We start from the raw sequence: 18,412 nt of genomic DNA, 5'->3' as shown, positions 1-18,412 counted from the left end.
TAAGATTGAAGTAGACAAATGCAAGAAGAAAGTCAATGCTTGATGTGTACACAGGAAAGGGAGGAGATAACAGGTTAGGGGGTAAGGGAGATAAAATAGGGATATTTGAATAGAATCGATTTACAAACGAAGCTTGGTGTCATTAGTCCTATTGAGGGAACCGCCTCCTACTAGTTAGGGCATTGTTTATCCTTCAAAGTCCTCTTCTTTCCTTCCATTACTTATCAATAAAAATAACAATTACAACAAGTTGTAACCTCTCAAAACTACTCAACCCAATACTAGATTAACTTCTGACTACCATAACCAATATCAAATAACCCATACAAAAAAGGAACATAGTGTACAAATCAATACCCATTCATAAAATGGAGAATTGCACTTTTTTCACCTATTCAAATACAGGTGTAAGCTTAAGTTAGATCAGCATCAGATCATCACACGGCTGCTTCTTAATGAAATATCCAATTATTTTCCATAGCATCATAATATTATCTGTGGACCTAACCAAACCATCCTATGTCCATAAAATCTCATGATGAAAAGGAATCCAGGCTTTTGAGTTCTTCAGCATTCAAACATGAAGGAGAATCTAAGTGCATATCTCTATATAAAAAGACTGGAAAGCTGAGTTGAGTATTAATGATCTTATGCTTGTGTTGGGGATCAGACATTCACTTCAGCAGAATTGAGAAGGAAATTTGTTAAGAGCAAGAATGGGGAGAATGCTTGAGTGATCTGACTGATCACACAAGCCCTTTATCTATAATATGCAAAATAGAGTCATTGGAGTACAAGACGAAAAAAATAACCCAAATTACAAGTATGCCCCCCATCCAGCCACCCCACTAGAATAGGGTCAGTGGAAAGGGGAAAGTCCCAATGTGCCCCTACGGCACACACTCCAATTCTAACACTCCCCCTCAAGTTGGAGCATATATATCACACATGCCCAACCTGACTAAACAAGAATTAAGCATCTTCCCAACTAAACCCTTAGTGAATACATCAACTAACTAATCTTCAAACTTCACAAAGGGAAAACAAATCAAACTGGCATCCAGCTTCTCTTTGATGAAGTGTCTATCAATATTCACATGTTTGGTACGGTCATGTTGTACTTGATTATGGACAATACTAATACCATCCTTATTATCACAGTAGAGCATCATATGAAGACGAATAGGCACACCAATATCATCTAAGAGTGTGCATAACCACAACTCACAAATCCCTTGTGCCATAGCACGAAGCTCTGCTTCAACACTAGATCGAGCTACCACATTCTACTTCTTGCTACGCCATGTGAATACATCAACTAACTAATCTTCAAACTTCACAAAGGGAAAACAAATCAAACTGGCATCCAGCTTCTCTTTGATGAAGTGTCTATCAATTTTCACATGTTTGGTACGGTCATGTTGTACTTGATTATGGACAATACTAATACCATCCTTATTATCACAGTAGAGCATCATATGAAGACGAATAGACACACCAATATCATCTAAGAGTGTGCATAACCACAACAACTCACAAATCCCTTGTGCCATAGCACGAAGCTCTGCTTCAACACTAGAACGAGCTACCACATTCTGCTTCTTGCTACGCCATGTGACAAGATTTCCACCCACAAAAGTACAATACCCTGAGATGAAATTTCTGTCAGGAGATCCAGCCCAATATTTTGTATAGGCTTCAACTCTAAGAAGATTATGAGGAGATAAAATAATCCCTTTTCTTGGAGCAGACTTCAAGAACCTAAGGATACGTAGGATTGCTTCCATATGGGAGGAATAGGGATCATGCATAAAATGATTCACCAAACTGACAATCACAACAATATCAAGCCGAGTATGGAAGAGATAGGTCAACTTGCCTACCAACCATTGGTAACGCCCTTTGTCAACAGATTGACCCTCTTTTTCCTTGAGTCATGTACTAGCTTCCATAGATGTATTAGAAGAACGACAACCCAATAAACCAGTCTCTGACAATAGATCAAGGATGTACTTCCCCTGGGATAAAAAGATGTTTTATTTCAAACTCCCAAGAAAGTACCTCAGCTTTCCAAGATCCTTTATTTCAAATTCCCGACCAAGAAAGTTCTTGTAAAAAACTCAGCACTGTCATTCCCAATCACCACAATGTCATCCACATAGACAATAAGAATATTAATTTTATCACCATACCTCTTTATAAACAATGTGTGGTCAACATTTTTGCTTATACCCCCACAAATGTCATTGCCTTGTGAAATCTTCCGAACCACGCTCTAGGTGACTGCTTCAAACCATAGAGAACACGCTTCAACTTACAGACCTTGCCCTAAGTTCCTAATGGGGGGCCGGTGGGCCCCACGAGAACCAACCTGATTGGATGTGGGCCCAATTAAATACTTAATCAATTTAGGTCTAAGATCAAGTGGCAAAACAGTAAATTTGCTGATGTTTAGAATCGAGTGGCAATCCTGTAAATAGATTGAAATTCATAAGGTGGGATGGCACTTTTGTAATTAACCAGAAATCCCTAATGTTTGAATGGGTCGGTCAAGGAGAGAGGATACAATGGGGATTTGATTTATTGTTCAAGGCTGGATCTGGAACTAAAAGAAATTAAAGGACAGAGCGGCATAAAGGGGGTTTATAGGGGTATAATGGGAAAACCAAAATAAGGGGATTTAAACAAGAGCCACAATTTAGGTTGTCTTCCACCTTTGGACAGAAGCAGTAGAACCAATCTGGTTTTAGGTGATTGATCTCACCTATGTGGACTCCACTCGAAGTGAAGCTTCAGGAATTAATTCTCAAGTCTCAGCCCTACCGATAGTAACCCATGACACCTCGAACCAGCAGCCTCAGATTAGTTTGGAAAATTCTGAAACAAGGCCTGGTGGAAGAGTTGTGCTCTGTTCTGGTTGCAGAGATGGATTGCACTAAAGAAGGGGATCCAGGAGTTGAAGCTCTAGGGCCTTGGGTCGCCTACAGAGCAGTAACCTTCAATTCAAACTTCAAGTCCAACAGATTAGAGATGAGAGTTCAAGCAATTGCTTTTCAGTCTGCCATCAAACCTGTTGCTCAAGGTAAATCAGATCTGTTCTTCAATGTATATCACACAAAAGAGGGGCTGGTTGGGACAAGGAACACAGGGATTTGAATCACCCAAGGAAGGGGCTTCTTGATCAATACCTCAGCCACAAAAGTAGTGGATGTGAGGAACTCAACCTAGATCTGAAAACTTAAAGACACTGCCCAAACTGACTATTCTCAGGTAATGCAAGAAACAATGGCAGAAAACCAGAAACGAAATAGAAAGAAGAAGAGAGAAATAGAGAGACCGCAAGGGAAGAGGAAAAAAAGGGGGAGGGGTGCCTCGCTGGACAAGGAAGAACTAAGAGAGAGAAGGGGAAAAGAAGAGATTCTCCAAGAAGGAGGGGGGGGGGAAGGAGGATAGCCACGCAGGTTTCTCAAAATCAATTCATTCTTTTTTTTTATCAACTATTCTTCCCATGAATTACATGTCCAATATATAATAAAATAAAATTAAAAATCTTCTAATTAAAAATAAAAAACTAAGATAGAAATAAAATCTCCTACACCTAAGCTAACAAAATAAAGAAACAACTAGGGACTCAAATAGGGAACAAATATTCTCAAACAAAAATAAAATCCTAAATATTCTATTAAACTTAGAATCAAAATTAGTAACTTGGAACCCAAATTGGATCTGGGTCTTGATCCGGGTTCTGGAGCATGCTTGGATTGATCCATCGGTGTGCTGCTGCATCAGTTCCCTTGTGGGAGAAACCAGGTAAAATATCCATATTTACTTCCTCATCTAGCTCTCCATGAAGGAAAGCATTCTTTACATCAAGTTGTCAGAGGTCCCATCCTAGGTTTCCAGCACATGAGAGCAACAATCGCACAGATGTCAATTTGGCAACAAGTGCAAGCGTCTCCTGGTAGTCAATGCCATAGGTCTGAGTGGATCCTTTAGCCACGAGCCTTGCCTTGTACCTGTCTACAAAGCCATCCATCTTCTGCTTCACCACAAACACCCACTTACACCTAGGAGAAAGAGTCACAAGTTCCCATGTAGCATTCTTTTTTAGGGCATCCATTTCTCATATCATTACGGCCTTCCATTTTCCATCTAGAAGACCTTCCTGCCAATTCTGAGGAACACATGCAGAAGAAAGAGAAGACATAAGCATGATAGGAGGGAGAAAGGGAATCATATGAAACAACATGGGATATGGGCATTGAGTGCAAGTCCTAGTGCCTTTTCTAAGAGCAATAGGTTGGTCAAAGAAAGAAGTTATACATGTCACAATAGGCTTAGTCGGCTCTGGATCCAGAGTTGGCGAGGGGATGTGTGAAGGTGTTGCAGTGGTAGAAGTGGTCTCAAGTTGCTTATCTCAGAAATTCACCAATAATGCGCTGCACGGGAGTCAAATCCCCTTGGGTAGGGACAATGGTCTCAAGCTGGAACAATGGTTTCAATCTCCCCATAAGCTGGGACATCAATAGTCTTTGTCCCCTTATTCTCTGTCAAAGATGGTAGGTACACTGGAGGTGGAGCAAGCAAATTCAAAGTCAGCTCTTCACTGTCAATACTTAGAGTCAGCTCTTCATTGTCAATACTAGACTCCCCCTAAAGAGATGGCGAGGAATAATAGCCAACGGATTCGTGGAACACAACATCCATAATGAATATGGTACGCCTAGTGAGAGAATGATAACACTTATATCCTTTCTGAGTAAGAAAAACCCAGAAAAATACACTTAATGCTACGTGGTTCCAATTTTCCTGGTGAGTGGTGATCCCTAGCATAACAAGTGCACCCAAAAGTCTTCGGAGGAACCAAAAACGACTTATCCCCATGAAGAACGACAACAGGAGTACAGGAATCAAGAACCCTAGTAGGCATGTGGTTGATCAAGTAGGCAGCAGCATAGTTAACAAATTCGGATTCGGGAATTATTCGGACGGAGAATTATTCGGAATAATTCGGATGATTAATTGAAGGATTCGGTCAAAAAAGCGGTCAAAAAAGCTTATTGGGTTTTTTTTTTTTTAATTGTTTTTTATTTATTTTTTTNAAATTTTTTTTTTTTTGTTTTTTTATTTTTTTATTTTTGGTTTTTTTTTTAAATAATGTTTAAATGAACCGAATAATTCGGATTCGGTCCGAATTATTCGCGATTTATATTCAGTTTTGAAAAAGTCGCGAATTTTAAAGAATTTTATTTTTAATTCGGATTCGGTCCGAATTTTTGATAAAATTCGGAAAAATTCAGTTCGGCCGAATAATTCGCGAATTATTCGGCCGAATTGATAACTCTAGGCAGCAGTCAAGACAATATCACTCTAATACTGAGAGGGAACTTGTCTGGCAAACATCATTGCGGGTAATGTCCAGTAAATGTCTATTCTTGCGTTTGGCAACCCCATTCTGAGCAGGAGTGCCAACGCAGCTAGTTTGATGAAGTATCCCATATTTAGCAATGTACTCTGAAACTGACCCTCAATATATTTAGTACCATTATCACTGCGAAGAATTTTCAGAGTAGCATTGAACTGGTTCTAAATCATCTTGTGGAAGCGTTGAAAACAATTGAACACCTCATTTTTGTGCTGCATCATATACACCCACGTTGTGCGAGAATGACAATCAATAAAAGACACAAACCAACGTTTACCAGAGATAGAGGTCTAACAAGACAGACCCCACACATCAGAGTGAACCAAATAGAAAAGTTTAGGACTTCTTTTATTTAATAGAAAATAACTAAAACGAGTTTGTTTAGCCAGATTACAGGCTTCACAAAAAAAAAAAGTCATCCTTATTACATTGCTTAACTAATTGCGAAAATAAAAGAGCTAATGTTCCAAGAGGAGGATGTCCCAAATGAAAATGGCACTGTTGCAGATCAGAGGAGACAGGGTGTATCTGATGAGGGATAGTAGAGACCGCAATTGTAGGAAGACAACCATCATCAAGCAAATAAAGACCACCCTGCACTTTACCACATCCAATCGTCTCTCTTATTGCCAAATGCGAGAAAAAGCAGTAGGAAGGAAAAATTGTTACTTTATAATTCAAGTCTCAAGTAAGGCTACTAATAGTTAATAGACAAGTAGTAAAATTAGGGCTATGTAAAACTGAATTTAAAGTGAGAGAAGTAAAACACTGAATAGAACCCTTTCCGATGACAAAAGATAGGATGCCATCTACAACTCTCACTTTTTCTCTACCTGAGGTGGGTGAATAATGGTGGAAAAGGTTAAAAGAACCAGCCATACAATCAATGGCACCAAAGTCAATGATCCAAGGACTGAAGACTACCGATGCACAGTGACCACCAACAAGATACCTGAATGAGCAAAGTTGGAACCTAAAGGAACTAGAGAATTGGCAGGTGTTGATGAATTGAAAGCCTAGAGCATACGTCTGAAATCCGGGAGTTCCTCTTGGAATAAACCAGTATCAGTTGCAGAAGGTTTTCCCACAGTTTCAGCTTGATGGGCCTTGTTCTTGGTTTTACCAAGAGCACGTTTAGCTTCAAAACCAGCTGGTTTCCTATAAAGTTTTCAACATGTGTCATTGGTATGGTATAGTTTGTAGTAGTGTTCACATTTCACCACTTACTTCGTAGTGTCACTGGTACAGGCAGCAGCTCCCTCAGAAGTAGTAGAACTAGTCTGTAGAGCTGATTTCTCAGTAGAGGGAGTGTTAAACATAGAGTTACGACGACACTCCTCCGTATAAACCAGGGCAAAGGATTGTTCCAGAGTAGGGAAGGGAGATCTGCTAAATATGCGGACACAAATCTGATCATACTCAATATTCAAACTAGCTAGGAAATCATACACTCTAATTTTGTCTACATGTTTTTCATAGGGAGCAATATCTTCAGAACTGGATGGATGATAGTCTGCAAAGTAATCAAGCATATATCACAGAATTCGAAGTTCAGCATAATGCTTGGACACAAAGAGGTCTAGTTGAGTAGTAGTACGCACTTTCTTACAAAGATAAAATACATGAGCATCATCCCTATTTGTCCATATGTTTCTTTGGCAGCAACCCACATTTGAGAAGCAGTTTCTAACAACAAGAATCCTCTAGAGATAGATTGAAGTATAGAGTTGATCAGAAAATCAATTAGCAAAGAGTCATTATTATCCATTTGTCATGAGGAGTACCCTCCCCAGAGGGTTTCTTTGATTTGCCTGTGATATGGCCAATGAGACCTCTGCCAGCAATTGTAAGATAGGTGGTTATGGACCAAATAATTAGTTCCATCCAATTTCACAGAGCAAGCACCAATTGGAATATATTCACGCACTTTCCTCCGAAGGTCAAATACCTAAGCATCATTCCCCATTTGACTATAGGTTTCTTTGGAAGTAGCCCAAATTTGAGAAGCAGTTTCTAACAACAAGAATTCTCTACAGATAGATTGTTGTATAGAGTTGATTAGAAAATCCATTATCAGAGAGTCATTGGTGATCCATTTGTCATGAGGAGTACCCTCCTTAAAGGGTTTCTTTGAGTTACCTGTGATATGGCCAGTGAGACCTTTTCCAACAATCGTAAAATAGGTGGTTCTGGAGCAGATGACATAATTAGTTCCATCCAATTTCACAAAGCAATCACCAAATGGAATACATTCATTACGACCTTGCCTATCAGAGTCTCAGGTTGCAAGAGATACACTAATTACTCCAAACATGATGACAATAGGAAGAAGTCAACAAAATTATGGGAGAAATATCAGGTCTTCAAAACCAGCCCTCAAAAAAGGCCAATACTTGGATCGAACAGCCCAGTAAGGTTGGTGTAGAACTCCTCCAAGTTATATCCGATTTTAATGAAGAACTGGAGAGATGGTCCAACTAGGGTTTTAGGAGAAAACCCTCAAATTCTGCACAGAAGAGGATCATACACACCCGCCTTGGCAAACTGGGCCATAGGACTGGTCAAACTTCTCTGCAGGGGTGAAGAAGATATCCTCCAAATCTCAATCGAGTCTGAGGAGTGGAACCCTAAATCAATGTAAACAAGGTTTTGGAGAGAGAAAAAAACCCTAGTTTCTTGAAATCGCAAATGAAGCAGCTTCAATCTTGCAGGTTGATCTTGTAGGTAATGATGGCTCCTTTCCAGATTGTTGTACTTGATCTTTAATGTGGAAATTTGTTCTTAGAAGTAGGAAGAACCAAATTCTAAAGGAGAAGAATAATAAAAAATCGCAAAAGGTAATAACCCTATTTTTCAAGGTTTTTTTGGTTTAAAACATTGAGGTGATGTGTAGGACAGCAACTAGATTCATAAGAATCACCTCATTAGTGCTGTCCTATAGGTAGTTAAGCAGGCAAAAGTGGGAGAAGATGTTGGCTTATGAAGAAAATGGAAGACGAGAGAGAGAGAGAGAGAGAGAGAGAGAGAGAGAGAGAGAGAGAGAGAGAGAGAGAGAGAGAGAGAGAGCTTGTGATTTTGGAAAAAGAAAAGAAAAGTGGCTAGAAAAAAAAAAAACTAGATCAGAAACTTAGCTCTGATACCATGTTAAGAGCAAGAATTAGGAGAATGCTTGAGGGATCTGATTGATCACATAAGCTCTTTATTTATAATAAGCAAATAGAGTCATAATTGGAGTTCAAGAGGAAAACCATAACCCAAATTACAAGTATTCCCCCCATCCAGCCACCCCACTCTAAATAGGGTCGGTGGAAGGGGGAAAGCCCTAATGTGCACTTGTAGCACACACCCCTATTCTAACAAAATTAAAGTTATGAAGGCCTAGGATTACTATGATGATTTCATTAGCAGGCAATTACATAAGTTTGTCAAGTGAGAGGCAACTTGGTTAACCAAAAGAATATAATCAGTTACTTAGTTAAGGGTTTCGGGGAGCTTGGCTTTAAAATTCTTGTTCCATAGTGTCAGAAATTTAATTAATTACTAGCTTGGACTAGCAAGCATTAGAAAGTATGTCAGGTATTTCTGATGGGGATCGGGGTTGGAAAACCCTAATCAGATCGCTTATGGGCCCATTCAAATATTGGATTAAGATGAGTCAATTGTAAAAAATAATAGCAGTCTCGTAATTATATTGGAGTTTACAAGTGGGACGGCAATCTAGTAAATACTTGGAATTTAAAACCAAAAGAGAAAAGAACAAAAAGGATGTGTAACGTATAAGGTGGGAGGGGTAATGTTGGAATGGAACTTAAGATCAGTGATAGTGGGGAATAAACATAAAAGAGAGGGGTATTTCTGGAAAGAAAAACAAATAAAAGAAGATAAAACCCACTTTATGAGCCTGTCTTCAACCTCACGACACCAGTTGCAGCGGAAACCAGAACTCAAACCACTTGAGAGATCTCCATTGTATGAAGGTGTTCCACTCCGAAATTTCAAAGGGAGAATTGCGACTTAAGGCTCACTCGGGTGTTGCCATCAATCAACCCATTAGTGCACAACAAGGGAGATCCCACTTCTGCAACTCAAACCTAGCACATGAACAGAACCAGATGTTGAAGTTCTGGCAAATAGAGATCAGATCTAGACTCAAATTTGTGTAGGGTGAGTCGATTCTGTAATAGAAACAGCCCCTAAATGTCAAATTGATGTGAAGAGTAACAGTAGAGATCGATGACGACGATTAAAGGATCTATAGTCACACTAGAACAGAGCAGGTATTTCAGTCGATTATGGAAGAAAAGTAAGAGAAGGGAAAGCGAATATCACAGAGTGAGAGAGAGAGAGAGAGAGAAGAGAATCGCACAAGGGGGAGTGGATGGAAAGAGTTCACACAACCATTGCTATTGCACCATTTTGGCACCATAACAACTCAATCAATTCATTCTTCAAGTCTTACCCAATGTATTGGGTTACATGCCTATTTATAATAAAAAGAAATTAAAAACTTCCTAATCAAACTGAAATTATATCTCATAATTATTCCCTAAGACCTAGACTGACAAAAATAGAAAAACAATAAAACTCAAATTGGTAATTCCAACTTGTATAACAGCTACCCAAAAATAAAAGATTGCAAATATCCCCAAATAAAATAAATTCCTAAATAATTAAAATATCCTACCAAACCCCAAAAAAAAAAACCCAATTTAGACCTGGTTCATCTCATTCGAGATTACCAGAAGGGTCAACCAGGTTCAGCCATGATTCTGCATCAGTTTCTTGTTATCTAGAATAATATCAAGAATCTCTACCAAAAGAAATAGCATCAAGAGTCCAATTATGGAAATAGAGTTTCTATTTTATTACTTTCATAGCATAAGAAACCAAGATTTGTTCAAAAGTAATATATGTCCAGGATTCAGACCTGGATGGTCATTAAATCCTAGGATATAGTAATGTAGTTCAAGGTTCTAGAAACAATCTAGAAAAAAGTACTGCAACCAGGATCACTACAGAAATTGGTAGAGAATCAGGCTATGGTCAGAATCAGTAGATTTTAAGAAGAACAAAGGAGAAAAAGATGAGGAAATATCACATCTACAAAAATCAGATCAGAAGACGGAGGAGGAAAAAAATAAGGCGGAGATCACATCTGGAATATCAATCTCATACACAAAGCTCATACAAGGACACTTTTTTTTTTTTTTTTTTTTTTTTTTTTTGATGAATAAATAATTCATTACCAAGAGGAGAATATATAAGGGGGGAAAGAGGGAGAAGGGAACGCTTAACCCAACAAGGAAAAACCATCCCAAGGGGAACTACAAAAGCACAAACACTAGGACCAAATCAGAACCAGCAAGAGGGGGGGAAGCCAGCACCGTCAAATGGGATGGATGAGATCAACCTGAAGGTTCCAAGAAGTAATGATGTGGGAATTTCTAGGGGAGTTAGGGACAAGACGGGAATGAAGGCCATGAAAGGCTTGGGCTTTAGAAGTAACATCAAAGTAGATAGCTTTCCAAATCTTATCTAGAGATTGAGAGTTATGTGTCCATCTACGATGTTACGTCCCATCCAAAGATGGTTTATAGTTGCACAAAAAGCCAGTTTACCAATGGTGTCACAATTGGAAGGGCCCAACAATGTCATGTCTATCCAATGGATCTAGATCTAGATATACCAGATCTTAATTAAATACAAATAAATAACTCAAACGCTTTGATTGTTGGATCCATGAAGCCTATGGATCCTTGGGATTGGTGGATCTTTTTTATATCTCTGTAGTTTTGGGTCATGGATCGAGCCAAGGATCACAACCTCGTCTATCCATCCTCTATATTGTCCTTTTCCTTCCGTCTTGCAATAGAAATATGATACGTATGTGCAACTATAAACCATCTTTGGATGGAGCGTAACATTCATAGATGGACCCTCAAATCTCGATCTCCGGATAAGATTTGGAAAGCTATCTACTTTGATGTTACTTCTAAAGCCCAAGCCCTTCAAGGCTTTCATACAAGGACTCTTAATCACTCTCACAAATTGATTTAACTAAGGAGACTCAAAACAGAATCTAGTATCTAATAAGTATCTCATTCTAACTTAGACACTCAACCAATAATCCCGCGTACTGACTTTACCCCCAATTTTATGGGTTGATAAATTAGAATCGTTACAATTAAACCCAAAAAATAAAAGGCCCAACATGTAACATTACTACCCAAAGGTCAACTTCAGCACATTGGGATGCCTGCTATCCCTTGTGGGCCTCCCAAGCTTGCGCTTGGCCAAGTAATGGAATGTATGTCACCAAAATAAACAATGGGTTTTGAATGTCTGACATGGATGCATTGGGTAAAGTGAAGGTCAAGGTTCAGAATATCAGGTTTCAACCCTTGAGGAGACTGAATTTCGGTCATACCAAGGAAATTTTTTAGGATTGGTGGAAACTTTGGCTTTAACCCCCAATTTTTTTTTTTTTTTTTTTTTTTTTTTTTGCCTCATTGTTTGTGTGTGTCCTATTTTAGACATTTCTAACTCATTCACATAATTAGTTTCACGGAAAAAATACCTAAAGTCATACTTGTGGTGTTGACCAAAGTTTGCTAATGTACGTTGAGTCGTTGACTGAAACTATACTACATAAGTACATATATAAGTTTTAACTAAAAATGTGAAATATATTATTAAAAGTTTAAAACTAACAAAACATAATGTAAAGGACCCAAAATAAACAATAATATTACATTATTGTGAGTTATCTCTCAAGTCTCAATAGTCAACACTCAACACTCATCACTCAACACTCAATCCCAAGTAGAGCGTCTAGGTTGGGATGGATACCCAAAGACACTGTCAACAAAAGATGATCCACCACCTAAACTACCCTCCTATCCAAATGAAGTAGAAGATCCACCATACTGTCCATACCCACCACCATATCCAAATGAACCGGTGCTCTCGAAGGATGGTCCACATGCATGTACACTATACGATGGATACCCATAATGCCATGCAGATGATCCGACACTCTCAAAGCCACTATCACCATGATGTACTGGACTAGAGCTCGAGTCAATGAATTGTGGTGCACGCCAGTGCCCAAATCCTCCACTCTGTACCAAACTCATGGCTTCCATTGTGCTAGACAAACTAAATATATCCATGCTTTGGCCCATCCCAGTTGCCTATTTACAACATCTAGTCTATTTCCAAGTATATTCTATAAAAAAAAATTGATTTTTGGGGAAGATGGAATTTACCTTTTTGGTCCAAACTCCCTTCCTTAGTAGATTTGCTATGAATGTGCAAGATCCAAGCTTAGAATGAAGATTTGATAGCACAAGGGCAAAATCTTGAGTGGTTTCTCAAGTTTCCCACTTCATAGAGAAGAAATATGGGGAGAGGGTCGAAATTTTAAAATAAGAAGGCTTGGTTTCCCAGTTAAGAAGGTTTTATAAAGGCTTGTTCAACCCAAAGGGTCTCAGTCGAAATGTGAAAATTTTGATCGATATTGGTCGAAATGTGGGAATTTTGGTCGATACTGGTCAAAACCAATGACTTTTAAAAGCCACATAGTATTTGGTATCGGAGTCCCAGGATACCGTCGAAATGTAGGAAATTTTGACAGTATCGATCGAAACCTTGAACCTTGGTGAAGGTTCAAGTATCATAAGTGAATTGTTCAGTTGTTAGATCGAAGGTTCACAAAGAATGAGTAAACTGTTCAATTTAAAAAAGTTAGGACAATTAACATAATGTTCAGCCAAAAATAGCCACAAGAAAATGCTTCACGTATTGATGTATACCCCTGAAAACAGGGTATAAGCAAGAAGCAACCACTTTTAGTCCATCAATGTTGTTTGCATGACAAAACAAAACAAAAAATGTCAGTACCAACTGCACTTTCTCTGGTTTGTTGATGTTAGAACCCCGTCGAATTCCACCCCTGTCCTTGCCACTCCCATCAGTATTAGCTGAAAACAGACTTTCAAGTTCCGAAATATCTATTTCAGGGGCCCTGTGCAGGAAAAATGGGGGAGAGGTGAAAAGAAGAAGACAAGAAAGAAGTTTCATAAGCCATTTTGCATTAAAAGTAGGAACTAATAATTTTAAAAAGGATGAAAGGTAAGACTGTTTAAGTATAAAGAGCCCTCTCAATGCATGATATGAAGAATTGAAGATTCCTACGCCACACAAAAGGTCAAGATCCAAACCTTCCAATCTATGGACAACCGTTTAAGCTAGCTGCAACTCAAAAATTATGTCATTTGAGGCATTTATTCCAGTTCATTAAAGCATCTACCTTGATTCCTATTGTAGCAGGGACAACATCATATATTATCTTTTTACTATATGAAGAAATATCTGCAATCTACCCTTTGTGGAGGGATATGATCCACTCCAGCAGTATTCTGACATATAAGATCTATTATAAAATGTGCCATTCACATGAAGCATAGGCAATGCCTTGAACACCAATATATCTACCAGAAGTTCATGAACTTATAGTGCATATAAAATACATTGATACAATGACATATAAATATAGATGTAACAAGCATTCTACTTTACAAAAAGCCTTATGGAGAAGAAGGAAAAAATAAAATAAAAATTACATACATACCTTGACCCATTTTCTTGTCTCTGGGAATCAGCCCATAAGCTACCTTGCACTGCCCGAGTAACTTTTACCCAGTGTAATGGCTTTAAAGAAGCTTTCTTAGCTGCATTAGCAGCACCACGACCTCTTCCATAGCTTACCGAAACTGGAGCTGATGAGGTTCTTCCCCTTCCAATAGATGGTGGTGGAGGAGGTGGCGCAGTAAAACACTTTACCCCAGGGGGTGGGGGTGGGGGTGGACCATTTGCTTGTGGTGGAAGTGGAGGGATTGAAACTTGTCGAGTAGGTCCCATCGGAGGTGGGGGTGGAACTGGAGGAGCAGAACCACCAGAGGCTAAGGGAGGTGGAGGAGGTGGAGCCCCAAGGGTAGAATTCTTGTGTGGAAGTGGAGGGATTGAAACTTGTCGAGTAGGTCCCATGGGAGGTGGGGGTGGGGGTGGAACTGGAGGAGTAGAAGCACCAAAGGCTAAGGGAGGTGGAAGAGGCGGAGGAGGAGGCGCCCCAAGGGTAGAATTCTTGGGTGGAAGTGGAGGGATTGAAACTTGTCGAGTAGGTCCCATGGGAGGTGGGGGTGGAACTCGAGAAGCAAAACCACCAGAGGCTAAGGGAGGTAAAGGAGGCGGAGGAGGCGGAGGAGGCGGAGGAGGAGGAGCCCCAAGGATAGAATTCTTGGTAGATGCTCCAAAAATTCCTGAACTCATAGAAGGCGGCGGTGGCGGCATAGGAGCATTATTAGATAAATTATGCCAAGGTGGTGGTCGAGGACTAAAACTACCAAAGCTAGAGGGAGGTGGTGGAGGTGGTGGAGGTGGTGGAGGTGGTGGAGGGCCTTGATGAGAACCAATTGGAGGAGGTGGAGGGGACCGCTCGTCCAGGTTGTTACTAGAAATTATCGAAGGAGGTGGGGGCGGAGGTGATGGGCATCTATTGGAGACATCACCAGAAGGTGGAGAAAGGCCTCTTGTAGAGGTAGAAAGGGATGGTGGAGGCGGAGGAGGAGGCGGGGGTGGTGGTTGTGGTGGTCGTCCAGGAGAATCTCCAGCAGAAACAAGGGGAGCAGGAGCGCAACAGCCTAATGGATCATCTTCACCAGAAATAGGATAAGAAGGGAGAGGAAGCAATGAAGGATTTACATCAGAAATAGAGGGTTGGGGAGTAAGCAATGTCAAAGCATCTCTCCCAGAATGAAACGGTAGAGGCGGTGGAGGTGGCGGACGGGGCCTTATAAGTGGGGAAGGATAATACGATGCAGCTGAAACTTTAAGAGATACACATGGTAGGGGGGGAGGAGGTGGTGGTGGAGGGGGGCATCTGCCAAAAGCAGTGGGGGAAGTTGTCGTCATGGGTTGACCAGAATTAGTGATCATCAAAGGATGAGGTGGGGACGATGGTGAGGATGGGAGCGGAGGTAGGTGTGTAGTTACTGCACCAGGAGGTGGTGGAGCTGGAGGATATGGGGATAATTCATTCTCATTTGTAGGAAGAGATGGTGAAGGGCTTGGCAGTGGTGGAGTTGCATCATGAGCATTGTTTTCCAGAGTTTCATGTCGAGATGATCGACATAGCAGTGGTGGTGGCGGCGGAGCTGGTGGTGGTGGATGCAATGGTGCAGAATCTGTAGCATGGGGACCATAGCTTTGAGAACGTGAAAGAATAGAACAACCTGGACTTGGAATTGAAGTTTCAGTTGGAACAACAGAAGACTGGGAAACAAAGTCTTGTGGAATTGTAACATCTTCTAATTCAATGTCTTGAGCTATAAGATCATTAAGGGAATTCATAAATGGTGTGGCCACAAATTTTGCATTTGGAATGGTTTCAGATTTTATAAGATCCATGCTAGCAGTCTTTGAATAATCATTTTCTTCCTCAGAATCTGTAGGTGATGTTTCTACACTCATCTTACTCTGCAGTTTTGAAAGCTCTTGCACATCACCTATAATGAGTTTTTCAATTTTTTCTTGTAAAGCATTTGCAGAGATTTGCTTTAGCAACCATAAAGCAGCATCCCCATCACTTTCAACCCATTCGACACCACTGAAGAGCTCTTGAACCCTAGAAAAAGCTTCAATGGGTAATCCACCCTTCTCTTCACCATTTAAAGTTGCAATTGGAGCTCTATGAGGTGATATACTCTCAACCTCCCCAAACAGAACCTAGGTTTATAAGATTAAAAGTTAGAACTGACTGCGTTCATTATCTTTATCAAAAGAGTTCTACCAGGAAAGAGTTAAGAAATTCACCTCAGCCCGAAAGCCTTTTGGATATCTCTCCTTTGAATCCCAAAGAATGTCCAAGTCCTCAGAATTCAGCATCAGAATGTTAGAACGGATGAAAGCAGTATTGAACATTATACGGAACATCATGATTTCCCTTTCCGAGTCCATATCTACATGGAGGCACTCCAATACAACATCCCCTTGAACCAAACATTGTATGTCAATTTTGATAACATCACATTCCACCTGCAGAAGGAGACCACTTGATCTCAAAACCAGCTAACAAAATGGAAACCAAAAATCTAACGAAATAAGCCTTCTACCTGTCGGTAATGCCGAAGGGCTTTGTTCTTCTTGGGCAAGGAGAACAGCATATGAGTTGAAAGTCCATCCTTGCTGAGGAGATTTCGACCAAAAATACGGATCATTGGCCTACATCCAGTGTGGGAGTCAAAGCTAGGAATTGCTCGAAGAATGAGACAATCCAAGGAAAGAGCCCGCTCTGAAGGTGGCCATTCAGGGGAGATGTTTCTCCGCACAACATAATGCAAGTAACGAAGCTGAGATGGTAATGGGTTCAGAGGGGACAGAAGCTGTAAAAAACCCTTGGGTGCCTCCCGATGGACCATTTCAAGAATCCTCTGCTCACTACTGTGCAGCTTTTTGAAAACCAGGAGGCTAGCTAAGACAAATGCCAACAGTGGCCAACCCCCCCTCTCACAGTGAAGCAAGATAATATTTTGATGATTACCAATTGAGAGCCAATTCTCACAGACACGCAAGAAATGCTGAATTAAAGACAATGGAAGAAGGGGACAACCTTCATACTGCCGTGGATAATCCAGGACAGTGACATCATATTCACACAGAATTTCGGCAAACTGGCTCCTCTTTTCTCCTTCTCGGAAGTTGAAGGCAAGAAACGAAGAGTCCGAATATTCTTCATGAAGCTCAGTAATAATTTCATGCAAGTAGATATGGTACATTCCCTCTCGTAAAACTTCGGTCGAAAAGCATGAATCAAAAACTGCAAAGCCAGGTAGGGAAAAATTTAATGTGGGCAAATATCAGTAGAGTAGACAACTAAATATGTTTTTACATTTCAAAAAAGGTGGGGCAAGAATAACAGTAATTTAGACAAAGAATGGTTCTCACCATATACTCTCTCAACAACTTCCAGCAAACCATCAGGGGGCCTTCGATAAAAGAATCGACTAAAAAGGGACATCTTAACTGCGATATCACAACTGCAACTGTATACTGTCGAACTATACGACTCATCAGCCTGATTTTATCCCATCGACAACAACAGCAGCAAATCAGACCCAACCTGCAAAGGCGAAATAAACAATATAGAAACGAATAACTAACCAACTCATCAAAAGCATTATCCAATCATACTATTTTGGGTCGGCCACCTGAATATACAGCTTAATTACTCTTAACAGAGCATCGCATGTTTATAAGTAGTAGAAATAGGGCAATTTCACCCCTTCCTTATTTTCTTTGGAAACAAAAATAAACTAACCTAAAAATTTCTGCGGTTGCGGGTGAAAAGGAGGAAGCAGCGAGGATAAGAGTGTGGCTCTCACAAATCACAACTCCTTCACGGCATTAGCGTCTGGGCAAGACCACAGTCCTCGAAGCGAGCTTGGTTGCCTGATACAATTTAGGTCCTACCATAAACCACCAATATTAGCAAACTACGCAATGATTCCCGCACTAGTGACTTGTTCGGCGATCAAAAGGTGAAATGGTAGATTACAGATTTACAGGAGGAGAACGAGAACGACGAATGAGTACGGGCGAGCGAACAATTTGGTTGTGGCGCCAGGCGGCGGTGAGGATTTACCTGAGAAATATAGTCACATGACCCACGTTCGGAATCGGATCGGAAGAATCCTAACCGATACAGACGATTTTAGACTAGTCCTTTTCGTTTCGATTATGGATTTACCGGGTATCTTTTTTTTTATGGTAATTTACAGCTTCACCCCATAAGAATGTCAGTATTATAGAAACACCTCTATTTAATATCAAATTGCATTCAGACCCCTTACTATCTGTTAAATGATGCTATGAAATGACAAATTAACCTTTTGAGTAAAATACATATATATATATATATAGCCATTTTAA

General features: G+C 40.1%; 1 protein-coding gene across 4 annotated transcripts in view; it reads right to left on the bottom strand.

Moving 5' to 3' along the window:
- The window catches only part of LOC122083816 (formin-like protein 14), a 78,611-nt gene extending 60,492 nt beyond the window's left edge, over positions 1–18,119 (bottom strand). For 2 of the 4 annotated variants that reach the window (XM_042651720.1, XM_042651719.1), the window contains exons 1-6: positions 17,802–18,119; positions 17,429–17,603; positions 16,597–17,300; positions 16,298–16,519; positions 14,058–16,210; positions 13,328–13,451 (exon numbers count right to left, since the gene is read on the bottom strand). In XM_042651720.1, coding sequence (XP_042507654.1) covers positions 13,328–13,451; positions 14,058–16,210; positions 16,298–16,519; positions 16,597–17,300; positions 17,429–17,501 — 3,276 coding nt within the window. In that variant the 5' untranslated portion in view covers positions 17,502–17,603; positions 17,802–18,119. The remainder of the gene's footprint in view (positions 1–13,327; positions 13,452–14,057; positions 16,211–16,297; positions 16,520–16,596; positions 17,301–17,428; positions 17,604–17,801) is intronic. The other 2 variants (XM_042651717.1, XM_042651718.1) reach the window with 2 other exon arrangements.
- Positions 18,120–18,412: the final 293 nt, after the last annotated feature.

Source organism: Macadamia integrifolia, chromosome 7 (genome assembly GCF_013358625.1).
Source record: "Macadamia integrifolia cultivar HAES 741 chromosome 7, SCU_Mint_v3, whole genome shotgun sequence".
NCBI classification, from domain to species: Eukaryota; Viridiplantae; Streptophyta; class Magnoliopsida; order Proteales; family Proteaceae; genus Macadamia; species Macadamia integrifolia.
This window is presented reverse-complemented; position numbering and strand designations above follow the sequence as displayed.